Source organism: Bicyclus anynana, chromosome 14 (genome assembly GCF_947172395.1).
Source record: "Bicyclus anynana chromosome 14, ilBicAnyn1.1, whole genome shotgun sequence".
Lineage (NCBI taxonomy): Eukaryota > Metazoa > Arthropoda > Insecta > Lepidoptera > Nymphalidae > Bicyclus > Bicyclus anynana.
In genome coordinates, this window is record NC_069096.1 from 16,145,625 (window position 1) to 16,166,364 (window position 20,740).

General features: G+C 40.2%; 2 protein-coding genes across 2 annotated transcripts in view; both read left to right on the forward strand.

The window, feature by feature from the left end:
- Window positions 1-14,370, forward strand: part of LOC112053284 (unconventional myosin ID) — a 39,947-nt gene extending 25,577 nt beyond the window's left edge. The window contains exons 6-17 of the mRNA XM_052885289.1: window positions 1,105-1,344; window positions 1,835-1,985; window positions 2,441-2,598; window positions 3,224-3,345; window positions 3,535-3,685; window positions 4,139-4,285; window positions 4,831-5,057; window positions 5,730-5,879; window positions 6,356-6,651; window positions 7,215-7,408; window positions 8,027-8,196; window positions 10,011-14,370. Of these exons, the coding sequence (XP_052741249.1) occupies window positions 1,105-1,344; window positions 1,835-1,985; window positions 2,441-2,598; window positions 3,224-3,345; window positions 3,535-3,685; window positions 4,139-4,285; window positions 4,831-5,057; window positions 5,730-5,879; window positions 6,356-6,651; window positions 7,215-7,408; window positions 8,027-8,196; window positions 10,011-10,203 (2,199 nt within the window). The 3' untranslated portion in view covers window positions 10,204-14,370. The remainder of the gene's footprint in view (window positions 1-1,104; window positions 1,345-1,834; window positions 1,986-2,440; window positions 2,599-3,223; window positions 3,346-3,534; window positions 3,686-4,138; window positions 4,286-4,830; window positions 5,058-5,729; window positions 5,880-6,355; window positions 6,652-7,214; window positions 7,409-8,026; window positions 8,197-10,010) is intronic.
- Window positions 14,371-18,196: 3,826 nt separating this feature from the next.
- Window positions 18,197-20,740, forward strand: LOC112053289 (lipase 1-like). Its single transcript, XM_024092674.2, has one exon. The coding sequence runs from the start codon at window positions 18,275-18,277 to the stop codon at window positions 19,460-19,462; it is 1,188 nt and encodes a 395-aa protein (XP_023948442.1). The 5' UTR covers window positions 18,197-18,274; the 3' UTR covers window positions 19,463-20,740.

A 20,740-nucleotide genomic window follows, 5' to 3' on the forward strand; every position in this document is an offset into this window, starting at 1 on the left:
TAGCTTTAACAAATCACCCAACTTACAGCGCTCACTAGTTGTAAAGATGTCCTACAATCCAATGCTCTCTAGTTTTCCACTCACCTCTCTTGTTCTCTTGTTAAACTTATTAATATTCAGTCATATCCAGGATGTAATCTATCTCTGTCTTTGTTCTAAATTGGTTTAGCTGCTAAGCTAGAAAAAAACACCTTGTGTACAAAGTCCATACCAAATAACGTACCAAAGAATCTTTATCGAATTTATAATATTATGTTGAAGTATAATTATTATTAGGGGGTAGTAAGCAAATCTTGGTTCGGCTACTTAGCGCCGGCTTAGTTAACCTCGACCCAATGTAGAGCGGTAACCACATTAGCCTAAGCTAATTAAACGCAGCGACTTGCGGCGTACAGGTTAAGCGTAGTTAGCCGTCTGGTATTGGTCTACTTGGATGTAAGAAAATTAGACTGTCCCTAAAACAATAGTGTATTTTGAATTTTGTACATTGAATCTCATCTAAGCATTTCAGGGCACAATGATGAAAATTAAATATTTATTTTAAAAAAATGCCATACATAATTGTGACATCCCAAGTATTAGAAGCATCAAAAAACCATTTTTGTTTTGCTTACAACTTGGTAAACGCCAGTGTTGTGTTTTAATTAAAGCTGTTTCTGAAAGAACCACAGAAATTTTGTAGTATAAACGGGTTTAATTAAAACTACTTTAATTAATATGTCACTGGGTTGGCACCGCCTTCAAACTGATTAGAAGGTAGCACATAGGTAAGATGTTATTTTTTGGTTTTTAGTTTAAGTTTGAGTTGGAAGTCGGTTGAATTTTTTTATTAAAATTTTTGAATTCTTGAAATGTTTGCTGTGTCATTTTTTTACTCTGAATCTTTAGATTAGCGCAGTCATGCGATGAACTAATACTATTATTCTACGAATTAACTATAACTTCCTGAATTCACAGATTTTTATCGTAGATTACATCCTTACATGACATTAGGCAAAAACAAAAAACTTCAAAAAATGAACTACATTGAACTCAAATTGGTCTAGTCAACTTAACAATTATGTACTACAAATGCAAAACATTTTCATGGTGCCTATTTCCCAGGGCGAGCTGACGTTCGCCGAGTCAGCGGACGGGCACCTGAGCGTGGGCGGGCCGGTGAAGGCGTGCGTAGGCGCGCTGGGCGTGTCGCAGGAGGCGCTGCAGGCCGCCATGGCGGGCCGCATCCTGTCGGCGGGCGGCGACCTGGTCAGCAAGGAGCACAGCCTGTCCGACGCGCACTACACGCGCCTCGCGCTCGCCAAGGCGGCCTACGACCGCCTCTTCACGTGGATTGTGCAGCAGGTACGTTAGTAGGGGGCCCGTGAAGATGGGCGTGTCGCAGTAGGCGCTGCAAGCTGTTAGACTTTCCGATTACTCCATCCGTACCTAGTAGCTCGCAGCATACGGTACCAATTAACACTCTTAAAATTAATTTTTAATTACTTTTAAATTCCCATTTTTTGGCAAAGCGATTCGTCGAAAGCGATCGTAAAAATTGTGATCTGTAACGAGTTAAAGAGGCTTGTAAGATAGTACTGCCATCTACTGGCATAGTGAAACAGTGTTTGTTATTTTAAACTACCAGTAGATGGCGTGCTAAACACTTTGAAACAATCCCCTTTTGTACTCTTTGAGAAACTGTTTCATGCTTGTTATACCTGATGCTCATAGATGAGCTTTGTTTTTTTATTTTTGAAAGATATTTAATTTCATTTGTGTGGTCTAAAAATCACTCGTTTTTTTAAATCCACAAGGCGCCATCGCACACTGTCACTGTGATCACTTGTTGTAGATCAACAAAGCGATCGAGTCGCCGCAGAACTCGTACCGCAGCTCGCTGATCGGCGTGCTGGACATCTACGGCTTCGAGATCTTCGACACCAACAGCTTCGAGCAGTTCTGCATCAACTACTGCAACGAGAAGCTGCAGCAGCTCTTCATCGGTGAGTCTTGAGTTTATGCTGTTGATCTTACTCTTTAATGCCGTTGTAAATCCTTGTGCTTTGCAAATCATACTATATTTGGCCAAAAATTGGGCAAAAGCCTTGATAGCCCAGTGGATATGACCTCTGCCTTAGATTTCGGAGGGTGTGGGTTTGAATCCGGTCCGGGGCATGCACTTCCAACTTTTCAATAAATGAAAAATTGAGCATAAAATATTTTAAAAAACATTCTTATGGCATCCTCTACATGTTTGAATAGGATCATACCAAGGGCTAGGCAGAGAGAACAGCACGAACAGAGTTGACATGTTATGAATATGAGCTAGTTAAGCCTTTACCTGTGTCACAAGTCCTTTGCTCTGCTTTTCTCTTAGTCGGTGAATCCATGGAATGTTAAGATATTCATCTCTCTTAGTTGCTTTGACTTTAAATGTTCTGTGACCTCTGTTGTACAGAGCTGGTGTTGAAGCAGGAGCAAGAGGAGTACGCGCGCGAGGGCATCCAGTGGACGCCGGTGCAGTACTTCAACAACCGCGTCATCTGCGAGCTGGTGGACGCGCCGCACCAGGGCATCATCGCCATCATGGACGAGGCCTGTCTCAACCCTACCAAGGTGTGTATAAAGATAACTTAGAGTAATCTTCATCGGCATCATATTTATATTTCCGGGATCAAACATAGAACAATAAAGTTATTGAAAATTCTTTTGTATGGAATGGAATGGAAGTGTATACAACACGTCTAATGCACCGTTCATCATCATCATCATTATCATATATCAGAAGATAGACGTCCACTGCAGGACATAGGCCTTTTGTAGGGAGTTCCTAACACCACGAACCTAAGTCGCCTGCATCCAACAACTCCCTGCCACTCGCTTGATGTCCTCTGTCCACTTGATGAGGGGGTGACCAACACTACGCTTTCCGGTATACACAAACGTTGGGGTCACAAGATACTGAAAGGGCTTTCAGTATCTTGTGACCCCAACTTCCATCGGCTCTTCGAACGATGTGCTCAGCCCAATACGATTCGGTGAGCTATGTCAGCGACTCTGGTTCTTCTACGTATTTTCTTATTTCTGATTCGATCACCCAGTGTTATTTCGAACATAGCTCGTTCCAGATGTGCCTTGGGCCTTCTTATAAGGGAGGTTCGTATACTTAGCGACCGCTTAAGACGTACTTCAACATAAAGGGCGTTTGCTTTAAATAAATATGAGATTGGTATCTTCACAGATATCGGACACGCAGCTGCTGGAGGCGATGGACAAGCGGCTGAGCGCACACAAGCACTACACGTCGCGCCAGCTGTCGCCCACCGACAAGAAGCTCAAGCACGGCGTCGACTTCAGAGTCACGTGAGGGAATCTTCTGTTTTATGATGAATGATTGTTTTTGGCTGAATAAGTAGGTATACAGGACAAACAGATATTTGTAAACTAAAGCAGCTTTAGTGTAGCCTAATATATAGCTTTAAAAAGCCTGATGATTTACTATTACGAGTACAAGAATGTGAAGGGACTAAGTATTATATCGTTCGGTTGCAGTCACTACGCGGGTGACGTCACGTACGCCATCACAGGCTTCATGGACAAGAACAAGGACTCGCTTTGGCAGGACCTCAAGCGGCTGCTGCACGCGTCGCGCAACGCCTCGCTCGCTGCCATGTGGCCGGAGGGCGGCGCGCATATACAGAAGGTATCTTCCAGTTACACGCCTCAATAGATAACATGGAGTCATCTCCCGCACGATACGGGGACGGGTGGACTGTACTGCGCGGTTGAGGTCTCGGTTTCTGGAATAAATTCAGAAGAGTTTCCATGTTATCAGCCTCAATAGACTACATTAAGTCCTAGCTCGCGCAATAAAGGGATTGCATTTACGAAAAGTAGCTTTTCGTTACCAGTCTCAGTAGACTAGACTTGAATAGTACACAGAGAGTCATCGCCTGCGCCAAGGCTGCAGTGGCTGTCGACGGCGAAGGCTATGTGGTTTGCACAGCGCATTACAGGAGATTTCTTTATGATGTATGACTTAATAGACATCACTGAGTCCTCTCCCGCACAGTACAAGAGAGCAAGCGTTTTTGATACGTTTATCATGAATCTATTGCTGTGGCTATGAATATATCGATGAATTGTGTACATGCAGACGTCAAAGCGGCCGCCGTCAGCAGCGACGCTGTTCCGCAACTCCATGTCGGCGCTGGTGGCGGGGCTCACCAGCAAGGAGCCCTTCTACGTGCGCTGCGTCAAGCCCAACCCCATGCAGACGTCCGCGCACTGGGACGACCAGCTCGTGAGTGTCAACACCTACTTCTGTTTTGTTTCCCTTTATGTGAAAAGTTAGGTTGGAGAGTGCTTGTCTAGAAGATGCCTATTCATTCTTGCCTTGAAGTTGAGCAAGTTATAAGTGTTAGGAAGGACAGTTTCTGATTAGAAACGTTGATGCGAAACGCTTCGTGTGAGTCGACTGGATGTCAACGACAAAATGATGCCTTAAGTCATACCCAATAATATAAGGGTTTACGCACTTTCAATATATTCGCAAATATAGTTTGTATGGGAGGTAGGTAGAGGATGTATCGGAGATGCCGATGCCGAGCCGATGGTCGTGGGGGTTGCAAGGTACTGGAATAGAGTGCGCAGTGGGTTGGTCGATCCCCCACCAGGTGGACTGACGACATCAAGCGAGTCGCAGGGATTCGCTAGATGCAGGCGGCTCAGGATTGTGATGTTTGGAAGTCTCTACAAAAAGGCCTATGTCCCGCAGTGGACATCCATCTGCTGATCTAATGATGATGGGTATATACAATTACAAATAGCTATTGGTCGCTTTACGAGGTCCGGCACCAAGTGGCATACCTGGGGCTGGTGGAGAACGTGCGCGTGCGGCGCGCGGGCTTCGCGTCCCGCCAGCGCTACGACCGCTTCCTCAAGCGCTACAAGATGCTGTCGCAGTACACGTGGCCCAACTTCCGCGGCGCCAGCGACAAGGATGCCGTCATGGTGCTGCTGCGGGACCTGCAGCTCACGGATGTGCAGTTCGGACATACTAAGCTGTTCATCAGGTGAGAGAAAGAAAATAACTTTATTCATTTTTTGTCACAAACAGTACGTCCTATCCTATTATATGTCTGTCTATGACACCAAACAAAAAGGGTTTACAGCTCAGCATAAGCCGTTCATCGCAGAAAAGCAATGCCCAGCGCTGATTTTCAGCTGAGACCTGGGTGAGATTATTGTGCCACATTGTCTTTAGATACTTTAACACTTAGAGGTGGATAGAACCGAAATAAGTTCTCTCCAACTGGTCCAATCCATCCGCATGATACAGCCATCATCAGGCACTTCTATGTACCGTTTCCAACACAAGCATACCTTAGCATTCCACGATAACGGAACCTTCAATATTCAACGGGTTTTTGTTAAGTGTAACAGAGCTTTCATCAAATATCAACTATCAACATTTAGACAAACATAAGTTTTGTGGACATTGCCAATGTTCGCCCATGAGCTATAAACATAACCCATGTTCAATACGCGCAAGTTACTTCAACACGTTCACAACATGATCTAGATTTATTTGGGAGTCTTTTAAAACCGTATGATGAATATGAATTATTGTAGATAGGGGATATACTTGAGCTTCAAAGTTTTTGTGATTGAGAATGTCGAAGTTTTGCTTGTTTTAGCAGATTGTTTTCAGTTTAAGCATAGATGTAACCGTTGTTGTTGTCCAGGAGCGCGCGGACGGTGCACAGCCTGGAGGCGTCGCGCGCCGAGCTCATCCCGTCCATCGTGACGCTGCTGCAGAAGCTGTGGCGCGGCACCGTCGCGCGCATGCGCTACAGGAAGATGAAGGCCGCGCTCGTCATCTTCAACGCTTGGAAGTGAGTTGTGCTAGTCCAGGAGTGATCGATCTTGCCAGTATCAACAGATAGTTTGCCAGTATCAACAAAACTTGTCATTTGTCATTCAATTCCGAGCGGCGTCCATTACTGGAACCTTGCGCCATCTTGGACTGACAACATATTGCTTCACCAGCGGTGCTGTGAGCATCTACTCGTAAACATCAACAAATTCGCACTGTGTGCGCTCGTTAATACTAAAGAAAACTTGGCTTCGCTTGCCATATTACTGAAGAAAAGAAACTGAACTCGCTCCTTTCTCGCTCAGCAGTCATTATAACCTTACATCCCTGTGTCGCGCGGGAGAGGATTCCGAAAGTTAGGATTAGTTATAGGTCGTTTGGACTATCGTCATGGCACCTGCGTTTCCAACGAATAATAAGCGCTGCATGCACTTTTTAAGAAGTACGTAACAATATGCTGATTAAGAACCTATATTTGAATACTTTCCATTCCAGACGTTACCGCTTCCGTCGCTACATTGTGGAGCTGCAGACGGAGTTGCAGAGGCACCGCGGAGTCGTCAAGCGCTGGCCGCCCGCGCCGCGCCGCGTGGCCGTGGCCCTGCTGCAGGGCGCGTACCGCCGCTGGCGCGCCTACCTCACGCTTAAGCCCATCCCGCGCGAGCAGTGGCCGCAGCTCAAGCTCAAGATATCCGCCGCGAGCGCGCTCAAGTCGCGCAGGAGCCAGTGGGGCGCGGCCAGGCTGTGGAAGGGAGACTACCTCGCCATCAACTCCTATAACGACAAGGCTGGTGAGTACCGATTGGTTGATTCGTAGGCGGTGCCAATAAAGAGTAATAGATTCCTGTAGATGCATGCAACCAACAAGTCTCGTGACATGAAACTGACAAATGTTGATTCATATTTGTCTATTTCTCTTCACAATTAAAATCGTTGGACTCGTTGGTCGCATCTTAGGCCTACTGTTTCGAAAATATTTAGTCAAAACACACTACACACTTCTTACATGACATGACATGATATAAAAGTAATGTCATGTAAGAAAATTGGCGTATTTTATTCATTTGAAATCTCATCTGATGGTAAGTGACAATGCAGTCTATGATGGAAGTGGGCTTATCCAAGTTTATTCTACCCAAACAACCGACGGTTTCCACGAGGTACTGTACCGAAACGCTACCGCTACGTCTTTGCCGGAAGGGTAAATAGCCGCTGCGTGCCACCCGCTGATACCTGAGTCAATTTAGAAATTATAAAATCCTTGGACCAGCATCAGACCACAGTTCTGCGCCAGGTAATCCACCATAGGGCGTTTCATTTCCATTATTTCTGATATTTTAAATCACAATTCCAGCATCGTACCAGTCCGCGATGTCGAGCCTGCACCGGTCGCAGAACGTGGGCAAGGCGCTGTTCTCGTGCAAGGTGCACAAGTTCAACCGGTACAACAAGCTGGCGGAGCGCTGCCTGCTCGTCACCGACACGGCCATCTACAAGCTGGACGCCGGCTCCTTCAAGCCGCTCAAGAAGCCCACGCCCATCACTGAGGTGACTCCCGTTATGTACCAAACCGTCTCGTGCATGCACTAGTTCGACCGGTACAACAAGCTGGCGGAGCGCTGCCTGCTCGTCACCGACACGGCCATCTACACGCTGGACGCCGGCTCCTTCAAGCCGCTCAATTATAATACCATGATCATTATAACAAATAACAACGAAGACTTCGGCTGCCGTAACTGACTGCCTCGCACAAATGAGTTATCCGCACCTATATAAGCCGAGCCTCGTTGAAGAATCGAAATACTTTGAGCACTCTTTTTTAAACCTGGTGATGAGCAGGGACTTTTCACTTCCTTCGTTTAGGAGAGACGTTTCAACGTGGTGGCTCTATCCCACGGAGCACAACTACCAGCGATCCGGGAAACCGAAAATCTCCTAGTAGCTTGACCCAGGGGTTTCACCCTCCTTCGACTTGTCGACCCCAATTTAGTTGGCATGTTTCTTTTTTCAATAAGCAAGGTTTAAAACTCTTGCTCATATTCTGTATACTCGTAATATAAACTATTGTTTCAGTTTTCAGCAATAAATAACTACTATTTCAATTATTTATTTTTTTAGTAAACACGGTTTTTTAAGCAATGTTTCAACTTAAGTGAATTGGTGCAGGTGGGCGCTATCCGCGTGATGAGCGGCGAGGCGCAGCTGGTGGTGATCAGCGTGCCGTCGGCGCGGAACGACCTCGTGGTGGGACTGGTGCCCGCCAGGCCGGACCCGCCCGGCGCCGCGCCCGACCTGGTCGGCGAGCTGGTGGGCGTGTTGGCGCACAGGTATCATTTGTGAGTATGATTCTATTTGTATGAATTTAAAGCTACCCTCGTCTCTCTCTTTCTTTTTTTCGAGGTGCGACGAAAGAGAGTGACTTTTTTATTTAGCCCCTATTAGTCGACAATACGTATAACTTCTCGGACCAAGGTGCGTTTGGAACAATAGTAATTTTAATTTTAAGTGTTCGACTTTAATTATTATCATCATTAAATCATGACAGAACCTGACGTTTTAAGGGTGGTCGTAAACAAAGCCTAATTGAAATAAATAAATTTTGATTTCGAGTTTGAATATAATCTTTATCTTTCTCTGGTACGAGATTTGAGTTACATAAATAAATCATGTCCTTTATGGGGGAAACACTAATAATAATATGTTTAAAGAGCTTATCACGTTATCAGGCAGACAAATAAGGGGACTCATAGGGACAAATAAAGGTGCCTTTTTAACCGACTTCAAAAAGGAGGAGGTTCTCAATTCGGTCGGTATTTTTTTTTTTTTATGTATGTACACCGATTACTCAAAGACGCCTAGACCGATTTAAAAAATTCTTTTTTTGTTTGAAACGGTATAGTCCCCATTTGGTCCCATTGCCATCATGTCAAGATCTGATGATGGGATCCTGGAGAAATTGAGGGGAACTTTCGAAAATTGTATGGGTGTCTAGTGTGTTCGTATACTTTTCCATTTAGTACTTTTAAGCACTACAAGTTCATGAAGGTTTAAAATTGATCTGATGATGGAGCCATAAAACAGACGAGGGAACTCCTCGGCGATTTACAGCAGTTACCTTGTGTTTGGGCTTGATTAATTTGTATTAATGAGAACTTTCCACATAGATAGGTTGTGACTGTAATTTAGGGGTTTGGTGATGAAGACCAAGGACAATTAAGGGAACTCCTTAACAGTTTACAGTAACTACCTTGTGTTTGGCCTTGATTAATTCGTATTGCTGAGAACTTTCTACCTAGATGAGTTGTGTCTGTTATTAGGGTTCTGATGATGAAGACCAAGGTCAATTAAGGGAACCCCTTAACGGTTTACGGTAGCTACCTTGTGCTTGGGCTTGATTAATTTGTATTGCTGAGAATTTTGTACCAAGATGGGTTGTCACTGTCATTAGGGGTCTGATGTATTCGTTTGAGATGAAATTTTACACTAAAAATGGAAAAATAATAAAAATTTTAATAAAAAAAATACAACCGACTTCAAAACCTAAAAACGTACCCATTAAACTAAAAAGTGAAAAATAACATATGTTCTACCTGCTAATCAGTTTGAAGGCGGTGCTTAGCCGGTTTTGTCTTAATTTAAGCCATTTCTGACAGGACCACATGAAACAACACTGTCTGCAAAATCTAAATCTATAAGATATTCTCACATGGCTTGAATTAATACATCACCGGCTTAGCACCGCCTTCATACTGATCAGCAGGTAGAACATATGTTATTTTTCACTTTTTAGTTTAATGGGTACGTTTTTAGGTTTTGAAGTCGGTTGTATTTTTTTTATTCAAATTTTTATCATACTATTTATTGTATATCATATTAACATCGGTTAATGACATCTATTAGAAAAAATCTTTTATGTCATCTATTAGGAAGTTTAGATTTTTTTTTATATATATAAAAGAATATTTGGCATATTTTTTTAATATGACCAATATTAAAAAATTCCTCCAATTAGTCGAAAAAGACTGTGATAGGAGTACGTAGTCCAGCAGGTGGGGATAAGTCCGGCTTTTTTACCACATAGTGTTTGAGGTTTTTGAATTTTTGAATTACAAAGACTGTTTTAATATCATGCATATTGAATGTCCCACAGACTGACCGGCTCTGAGCTGACAGTGGAGGTGGAGAGCGGCGCCACCACGCGCTGCACCCTGGGCGGCAAGAACAAGGCGCTGCAGCTGCCGGCGCCGTCGCCCGCCACGTCGCCGGCGCACGAGCCCGCCGCGCCGCCCTTCACGCACGCGCACAACGTCATCACCTACCACCCCGCCTCCGCCATGGCGTAGCCACAACCCATGGTACCATACACCATATATGTAGACGAGAACCGCTAGTGCATTCATACATGTTCACACAAGAACGACTTTTGTACATGTTTATATCTTGCATCAAACATGCGCCTCAAAACTGAGGCTAACGGAGTAAAATAGCTAACTGTCTGGCTAATTTAATTTAGCCATATTAAAGAACGAAAATAATTTATACAAATAATACCTAAATATTGTTTACAATGTCGAGTTGTCTGTTCAGTAAATCTAAATGTTAATAAATATAAAATATACGTAAACACAAGATTTCGCATGTATGCGCTCAGTGGAGCAGTTAAAAAATCTCTTGTCGTGGAGATTTTGTAGCCATATCTAATAGTATAAAATATACCATTGCATACATACATAGACGTTTTGATAATGTGGAATACACTTTGTATGTAAATTTTACAAGTAGTTTGGTATCACACACACACTACAAAGAACTACGAATTTTCAAAAATTGATGTATTAAGATACAGTTTTTCGAGTTTTTCGATTCAGTCAAAATTCGATACAAAAGTGACTCAGATTGATGATAATAAATGAAATTCGTACGTGTACTTATGTCTGTCATACGTACACGCGTACATACTTACCGCGTTTTATATATGAACACCAAATTGTGTACAAATATTACCAAAAATTTGGTATGTAACTTGAATAAACAAGTACGTGCAATACTTGCGTACTTATTTTAAATTTGAAATCGCTGGCGTAAGATTATAATAATATTGAAAAGTTTTCGTTATTAACGATACCACCAATTACTTTTTGTGATAAAAGTCAGTTTTAGAATTTAAAAAACAAATACATTTTTATAGATAGTTTCAGCGTAGCGCACATTACATTTTTTGTAAAATAACAGTCTATCACACTTTCGTCCGTCCCGAGAACCACACGTTTATTTCTCAAATGCTTTACTCAATGAAGTTGTTTTGTAAAACGCTCTTAAGTCTAGCAGGTTAGGCTGGTTTTATTCTGAAGGACACTGAGTTAGCGAATAACTCAGCATGTGGCATTTTATCAATATGTCATGACTATATCCGGCAAAATGAAAATTATTTTCTTTTGATGAAATAGATAGAATAGAGATATAAATATGATATGTCCATGTACAACAATTTGTTTATTGCTACTTGAAAACTGTTTTACCGTACGTTTGTATGCTCTTTATATTAAAGTGTAGTGAGATATATGACAAAAAAAGTTTTAGTCGTAATATTATTTATAACATGGCAAGCTTTTCATGTTTCTATGAATTCAAGGCATTTTTTTGGGTGCATGTACACCACAGAATGTCCAAATTAAAGCAAACATTTCTTACACAATCCAATATGTATGCATCTTTATTGTGTATTATAATTTTTAGATACTGTAAATTACTAATATGTATTTTACGATGGTACTTAAAATGTTACGTCCAAATTTCTAAAGGCTAAATACCGTGTAATATTGTTACCAATGGAATTTTGCTATTTCAAAAATAGTAATGATCATCACAAAATATGTTTACGTTTTTAAATGAATTCTAAGTAATAATAGTTTATTTGCAAATGTTGTTAGTTAGTTTTTGTGCCAAAGTGGCTTAAGGGTCAGCGTAGACCTACGACAAATTTCGGTATTTCATTGTTATTAAATCACCGCTTAAACATGTAGGCAGTGCCTGCTTAGAAATTTGTAAGAATGCATTTCAAATAATTATTTTAATTTTTGTTATGTTAAATTCATTTGTTTTAAGTAGGTTTCCATAAATGCTTTTATGAAAATTAATTTTTCTCTGAGTGTGGTGACTCCACATTCGGTACATGAAGTGTGTAATGCCGCTAGGTCTGCGTTGACCCTAACGCAATTTTTAGAATAATTCAAGTATAAATTACATATTTAAATCACAGCAATGTTTTGGAGATGACTGATGTCCTTATTTTTAATAGGATTATTCAAATATTCTTATGAATTAATAAATAACTTTTTAAAAATCGGTCATGTGCGCTAAGTTTAAGTTTGAATAATTTCATTTGAACCAAGTTTTATTTTGAAAATATTTGAACAGTCAATAACATGATATATTTTTTTATTAATTTAATGTTTAATTTAAGGTTATAGTTAATTTATTCGTAGTATTTTAATGTAATAAAGTGATAATTTTGTACGACCCGACACTTATTATTATTTTATTGTTCTAGGGTTTAATAATTTAATTATTTTTAGGTCCAAATAATAACACTTCTTTATAATGGCTATAATTTTTTGTTATTTGTGATTAATTTAATACATATAATACACAGCCAGTTAAGGTCATATTTCGTGCACTAGGAAGAGATGCATAATAGATGTCTTCGTCATATACAGTAAGAGTCCAGCGGCGTGCATAGTGCTTTTAACTAGAGTGGGCTCTATAATGAATTGTACAATTCCTTCTCGCACGGCACTAGATTTGACTGGTATGGTTGTCGGTGAAGTAACAGTCGAACATGAGATTTAACACCTATGCATCAAGATGGGGGCAGATTGGGGCATAGGATGTCTTCCTAGCTTGAAGAGATGGCTCACCACTGACCATCAGGTGGACTGTCAGCTTGTACACGTGTATTTGTTAATGTATCCGAGACGGTATTACTTACTTAAGTTGATTAATTTAATTTTATAAATGTAATTATTATCATTGTTGATTAAGCCTCGTATTCATTAGTTGGCAAATTGATCAATAAACAGATGTATTGAACATGTTTGTTGTTCGTAGTGAAATAGAAATTCAAACACAAATTAGTGAAATTTAACACCTAATGGTGGTTATTTGTTATACACACGTGTGTTTTATTTTTTTTAGCTTCATTGCCGAAAAACAAAGATGAATATGTCTGTATGTAGTAAAAAGCTTTTTGGACACTAAAAACAGCAAGATATTTGTGTATAATGAAAAGTACGTTATTTAAAATGTATACTAATGAATACGACGCTTTATGCGAATGTGTTACTCAAGGCGTCGTCGGTTGCGTTTTAATTTGCATCACTACAATAATAGAATAATATTTAAAAAAAAAAAAGTTTTACCCGACTAATATGCCAAATATGCTTTACTCTAAAAAAGCGAAAAATAACATCGTACCTATGTCCTTTCTATTGATCAGTTTGAAGGCGGTGCGGTGGTGGTGTGGAAAGGAAAATAAACTTTAAGAGCCTATGTGGCATATTACCGCCTTCAAATTGATCAATAGAAGTCGATTATTTTTTTGTTGTTAAAAAGATTTACAAAAAACTAATTTGATTTGTGTCTTTCATTTTTAAATCTTTTGTGTCCGAGCATAATGATCGAAAGTGCCAGAGTATGTATTATAGTCTGGCAAGTTCATTGATGATATGCGGGCGACGGGGGGAAAGACTGCGCGGGTGTGAAATCGTGCGTGCGGGGAAGTGAGGTGCATCAGTCGTGGCTTTTTGATTCATTGCTACACGCCCCACGGCCCGCGCGGACCATCGGTAGTGTTACGAACGAAGTTGCCAAGCTATAGTAGTATACCGTTAGAGAATAGCTCTGCAGGTATGTAGCTATTCGATTCGGTAACAGTAATGTGTGGGTCATCTCCCGATGAAGTTGGGCGGGGGTATGACGTTATCCCCCTGTTCTTGCAACCCCTTTAGGGTCTGAGGCCTTGTCATTGAATAAAAAAACTCGAACGACCAACTTTGACGTATTTAGCACACACTTACAAAAATCAACATGTCAAATGTGCAATAACTACCTACTGTATGATATCCACAAAGTATAATCTTTTACCAATAATCTCAATCACGTAATTAAAGAATTACTAGCAATAGCTCCAATTGACCATTTAACATACGTCAAAGTTATTGAATTGGCCAGCAATCGAATAGATATTATTTATTCGCGCACTCGACACTGTTTTGACGCAAACTCTATCGCAACCGCGTTCGCATCGCTATAGCTTCGCTTTCACTGTTGAACAACGAAACGAGTTGTGACATTTTTATAAGTATTATATTATTATTGTAATGTATTTAATTGTATGAATAGTTTGTATATAGTTGTTGAGTTGTGTTGTGAGTGATAACTTGTGCCTTCACGTGGTGCCATGCGGTCTGTACGGTGATACAGTAATAAACGACCTTCATATTTACTTTTTACACTTTGTTTTATTACTCGCACGTGATATTTTTGTCATCTAGTTTGAAGAAAGTGCCGTTTTGTTCGACCCTTCTAGGTGGACCGGAGATATCTAATATATATATCGGGGCATCGACCATATTCCACTTCTGATATCGGCGGAGCGGGCTAAATACTAATTCTGATAACGGAAAAGCCTCGGGGCAGGTTCTAAGCTTTAAAATTGTTCTAAGCTTTGTCAAGGATGGCAGATACACAAAGTAACACTATCAATCATTACTGGAACGACCATATAACTTCTCTATAAATACATTTCTACCTTCTATATTGATCAAGTACGCTAATACTATCACATGTTAACCAGAGTTATCTATGGTAGGGCAGGTAGTCAAGCACGAGCGAGATTACGGGCTTGCAACCGTCATTGGCTGGGTTAAAGGGCCCTTTTATTACATGTAAACGCTCCCCATCCCCGCTCGTGTTGGCTCCGAGCAAGTAAACAACAATGCAAAGGCCGGACTATACAGATACCTCACCCGCTGAAGTTCCAAAACACTATCACTATTTTAACACTGCACCATTACTATTTAACAAATGGAAGACGACTATCCATTTCAAGAACTTGATTACACTGAACTGCTCAACCAGCAGGCTACAGAGTGGCAGAGTGCTCCACTCTGTTAAGCTTACCAGTCACCCGCCATATTGGACGCAATGTTATTAGACAAGAGTCACGTGATCAATCTTTCACAGTCTTATTTATTTAAACAGTAAATAATTAAATCCCAATTCCATGAAAACCTGATTCTAATATTATCACAATAATTAACGTAGATTTTGCTAACTGTTCAAATAATTCACTCGGCGACATATTATATAAAAAATAATTGCTGTTCGTTAGTCTCGCTATAACTCGAGAACGGCTGAACAGACTTATCTTATCTTGGTCTTTAAATGTTCGTGGAGGTATAAGGAAGGTTTAAAAGGTGAGAAAAATTAGAATATTTCCCGGGAAAACCATAAAAACAACCCTTAACCCCCGTTTAAGAGTCAAGGGTATTAGGGGTAGGGTAGGGTAGAAGTGCACATAAGTCAAAGCGAATCTTGATCGGATCCGTTAGTAAGATTATAAAAAAAGAACCTCTTCCTTTTTTTGAAGTCGGTTAAAATTAGACTGATTTGTAGGTAGCCGCTGGATGTAGGCAACTTTGGGAATTGTGAGTTTTCAAGAGAGGCATTTGTTTAGCAGTGGAAGTCCATAATCCATCGGCTGATGATGATAATATTTTTTAACTGCCTCTTTGGTCCAGTCTGGTTTCAGAACAAGGTCCTGAGTTCGAATCCTGGGTCGGGCTATAAAATACTTTTTTTCTTCTAAGTTTTCAGTTTAAATTCTGGCCTTATGTGCCTCTGAGAGCTCGTTAAGCCGTCGGTCCCGATCATCATTAAAATCTGAAAGTGATCGTTGAATAGTCAAATTTTAAAACTGTGGATGAAAGGGCAATTTCGTAGGTCGATTCAGGACTTAAATTGACTTTACAATACTAGTACGTAGGCGTACAGTGACCATTGGATCGACGACGTTTATTTTTTCACAAAATAAAATGATAATGGTGTATTGTGAATGATGGATCAAGCTATAATATGTTTCGCATTTTAAATTAATAACTGAGAGAATAAATAAAATGTTAAGAGAAAAAGCTTTTTAGATATAAACTAGCGGATGCCCGCTACTTCGTACGGTTTCAGTTTTTCACAAATCCTACAGAAACCATGTAGTTTTAGGGATACAAGGTACATGTTATTCAATAACCTCCTCTATCTACTAGTAAAAGTCCCATCGAAATCTGCGCAGCCAATCCAAATAGGCTGTATAATTTTATTTATATGTATGTATTGATGATAATATTCAAAGTTCAATGTTTTTAAATCATTATTGAAGATTTGGAAGCGCATAAAATTGTATATGCATATATAATTCGTCATTAAATTCGGTATCTAATTTTGGAGATGGTTAGCGAAATAGCCTGCATAATGTGTCCGACCAATATAACGACAATGTATCGAGCATCATAAAATCTGCAAGGTCAAGTAACGTCAGCACATGCAAAGAACTTCTTTATTTGTTTATAACTACTACCTTTAAGTATGTTTAATGTTTTTTTTGTTTTATTGCTAACAAAGTGCAGATGCTCCCGCATATTCACCCCCGTAATTCCCGTTCCCTTGGCATCACGGGGATAGAATATTGCCTGTGGTACTCACTGATAATGTAGATCAAAGAGTAAATTAATATATAGATATAGTATAATATTGCTGATTTCGTCTACGTGGATTTTTTTACATTTAAGTTTTTAGAGGCGAGGCGCGTTTGGAACCTTCGTAACTTTAATTTAAAGTTTCGACCAATTATTATCACCATCATCTTCCCTACACTGTTACGGGAGTGTCTCCTAGATAGTCCCATAACAGTGGAGGGGAGTCCCGCGAACCTTGCACCTTTCGGGTTCAGTTAAACTGAACCGTGGAGTTGGGGGGTTTCATTAATAAGTTGTAAATCTGTTCAATCTATGGAGGGAACATACCTAGTACCATTCAAGACAAGACAATGGCTAGCGCAAATTTTTGCTGTTTAGATTTGTTTAGACATTTTATTAGCATGCTTTAGTCAAGCTTATGTATAAATACACAAATACACAAAGTAACTTCTAAGTAGGTAGTCAAATATGTCAGTCAGTTGCCCACTTGTTTTTATTTACAAAAGTACCTTTAACTGCGATTCAACAAACCTTAGTAGTAATTATCGCACCTATACCTAGTTCCTAATTACATAGAACCTTGGCATGAAATTGTGGTTTTGTAACATTAATCGTGTAGGTATTGTATCGGTCATCATATTGTCAGAATCCATTTATTTATAAACTAGCGGACCGGGTCAAGCTTCGCTTTGACTAATATGCGACCCTTCCCTACATCCACCCTACCCCTACCCACCCTACCCTAAATTGCGAAATGCTCCATACAAACTTCAACCCCCCCTTTTTAGGGAAGTGAGGGGGTTAAAAGAGACAAAAAGAAGCCTGCGTCACTCTCCATCCTTTCAACTATCTCCACTTGAAAAATCGCGTCAATTCGTCGCTCCGTTTTGCCCTGAAAAACGGACAAACAGACAGACAGACAGATACACATACTTTCACATTTATAATATTAGTATGGATATCGATCAAGTAAAGTTAATTTATTCCGCGGATATAAATAAGATCGATGAATGGATGCATAATATTTTATACCATATTGAATCGGTTTACCTACAATAACCTATTTATTGTAGCTAAATCGATTAGGTACTAATAAGTAATCTTCGCTAGTAATATTATTTAGAGTAAATATCACAAGAGTATACTATTTATTAGAGTTTAGTTTGGTATAGCAGTGTATGCCTCAGGTCGTGGGTTTGAGTCTCAGGTTGGGAACAAACAAAAAAGTATGTATTTGGATAGTCATATCCAGTATCCCGCTAATGAGCACTTGAGCACAGAATACATATAACTTGAGCAAGAAAATATCATGTCCCAAAAACCAATCCACGCGCCTGGAAAACAGTGCTGGTGCTCATGTGGCTTAAAAAATAAGCCTTACATCCAGAGTAATTATGAAGGTGCTTATTGATCCCGAGAGATTAGCGCGTCTTAGAGATGTTGTTGAATGAAGTTTCTGTGTATTTATTACAACAAATATGTACGATATTAATTCTTTGTTACCAATAAAGGTTAATCTTTAATCGGCCCTAAGAATATTCTTGTTTCCGCACTCAAGGTTTGATAACAAGCGCCAGCGATATAACGTGTTAATAAGACAGTCGGTCGGTTCAATTATCGTCCGCGCGGACGGTTGCGAGGGTGTGTGATATGTAATCGAAAAAACATGACGCACGAATTTGTTTTTCTCGTTTTAACGTGTGCGATAAGTGGGTGCTTGTCTCAGTGCTCTCAGAATAACGTGTATAAAGATATTCTCGAGAAGAAGACGTTGAACTTCACGCAAATAGCCCGCCAAGTTGGACTTGCAGTGGAGGAGTATGACGTCACCACACAGGATGCGTATATCTTGAAGCTGTTCCACATTCCGGGGGATAGAACGCGACCGGTTCTGTTGATGCACGGGATTATTGACTCAGCTGACACCTTCATCCTACGAGGAAACACGTCGTTAGCGGCTGCTCTGTCCCGGGCCGGCTACGACGTGTGGGTCGGCAACACCAGGGGCAACAGATACTCTCGACGACACGTCTACTTGAACCCGGACGACGACGTTGAATTTTGGGACTTCAGTTTCCACGAACAAGGGTTCTACGACCTCCCCGCTACCATAGATTTCATTTTAGACCAAACCGGGGCAGCTGCATTGAGTGCAGTGGGCCACTCGCAGGGAAACACAATTTTCCTGGTACTCGGCGCGACCAAGCCGGAGTATAATGAAAAAATAAAAGTCATAATAGCATTGTCGCCTATTTGTTTTCTCAATAATTTGAAAAATGCTCCATCGTTAATAGTATCTTCGATGTCGTTTGTGGACCAGATTTTCAAAATAACAGGCCAGGAGGAATTCCTTGGGGATGACACGTTAGCTGGTCGTCTGTTCAGAGCGGTTTGCGGTTGTAAGAAAAGTTACGGTTTTTGCGCCCACGGGATATTCTTTGCGATCGCTGGCAGCGACCCGGAGGAGATGGAGTCAGACTTCTTGCCCACCGTCGTCGCTCACTACCCCACCGGGACTTCTAAGAAGAACGCCGTCCACGTCTCCCAAATAGGATTGAAGAAGAAGTTCTCTACCTATGACTACGAGTGGAGAAACATGGACATTTACAACTCCACGACACCACCGGAATATGACTTGAGTAAAGTGACGATGAGAGTTGCGTTGTTAGCCGGAAGAAATGATCAAATTTCAACTCTAAAGGACGTAGAACTGTTGAAGAATAAACTCCCTAATGTAGTAGAATATAAAGTTATTAATCATAAGAAATTTAATCATATGGACGCTGTCTGGGGCCGAAATATGTATAAGTATCTTTTCCCAGAAATTCTCAAGGTTTTAGTAATGTTTAGTTGATGGAAAACTTGTTCATATTTTCGTTTCATATATGTAGGTTTTATAGTAGGTTTTTGCATTAGAATAGTGTGGCTGCTGAAATTTTAAATTTTTTATAGGTATAATTATCGAATCTCACTGCTCGTATCTCACAAAAAGGTACTTCTTACATAATACGAGTAGGTTATGTAAGTCGGTGTATTTCTAGTTCTTTTTCATGTCAGCAAATAGGTTTTTAGTATTTAATCTTAAAATAACTTGTTTTGTGTCGACTCTGAAGGTGATCAACCGGCTATGTAACTCGATAGGTAGACGTTTTAAATGAAACCATTTTGCACAGATTACAAGGTCAGGAAGTTAATATAAATATATAACGGTTTTAATATTATCTAATAGCTATTATTAATATTTTAATGAACTCGTTATGCGCCTATAATAATATGCGCCTTAATAACATTTATCATTTGGAATTTAATTTTATACGCTATTCGGTAGGTATGTTAATTAGGGTTCTAAACATTGAACAAAAAAACGGCCATACGCAGAGTAGAATTCTGTAGTTATTCGTCAACAATGTCGATCTAATGTAAAGTGATATTAATTTGTGTTGTTTGTTTGTTACGATTCAGCTCAAATACTACTCAACCTATTTTACCTTACCATTTTTTTTTTCATGTACAGGAGGGGAAATTCTCATGGATACCTAGCTGAGTTAGGTAGTGCCGGACTCTTACCGGCTAAAAACCTCTCCTGTCGCCCTGTTTTCCGTGTAGCCGCCTTTCAGCCTAACACGGGAAACATTGTTGTCTTTTACTTGTCTGTCTTTCTTCTTTTCTCTTCCTTTTCCTTTTATGTCATGACTCTCTCCAAGAAGTCAGCGATACTTTTCCAATTTTTCGCAGTTTCCAACATTTTTAATTAATATAAATAATACCTTACCATTACAGAGGTACATCTTCACCGAGTATTTGACGCTCTTGTTCTCCGCTCCAATTTAGGCGTAGGTAAGCTACTTCAAAACAAAAATAATTTTCAATCATTAAAAATTCGAACCAGTAGTTTTTGAGATTAGTGAATTTAAACAAACAAACTCTCCACCTCTTGAGCACCAGATTTCCTTAATTAAAATGAACGGTTTTCTGAATGTAGGTGTTTATGTGTGGGTGTGTGTGTCTGTACTGTAGCTACAGTGACGGTGCTCATGTGGCTATTTGTAAAAACGTTGTTACTTACTACTAAGTAATATATTTATTGTGCTGTGATATTATAATTTGTTCATAATAAATTGTTTTATGAAGA

Coding starts and splice junctions, on each gene's coding strand:
- LOC112053289 (XM_024092674.2), top strand. CDS start 18,275: ATGACGCACGAATTTGTTTTTCTCGTTTTAACGTGTGCGATAAGTGGG.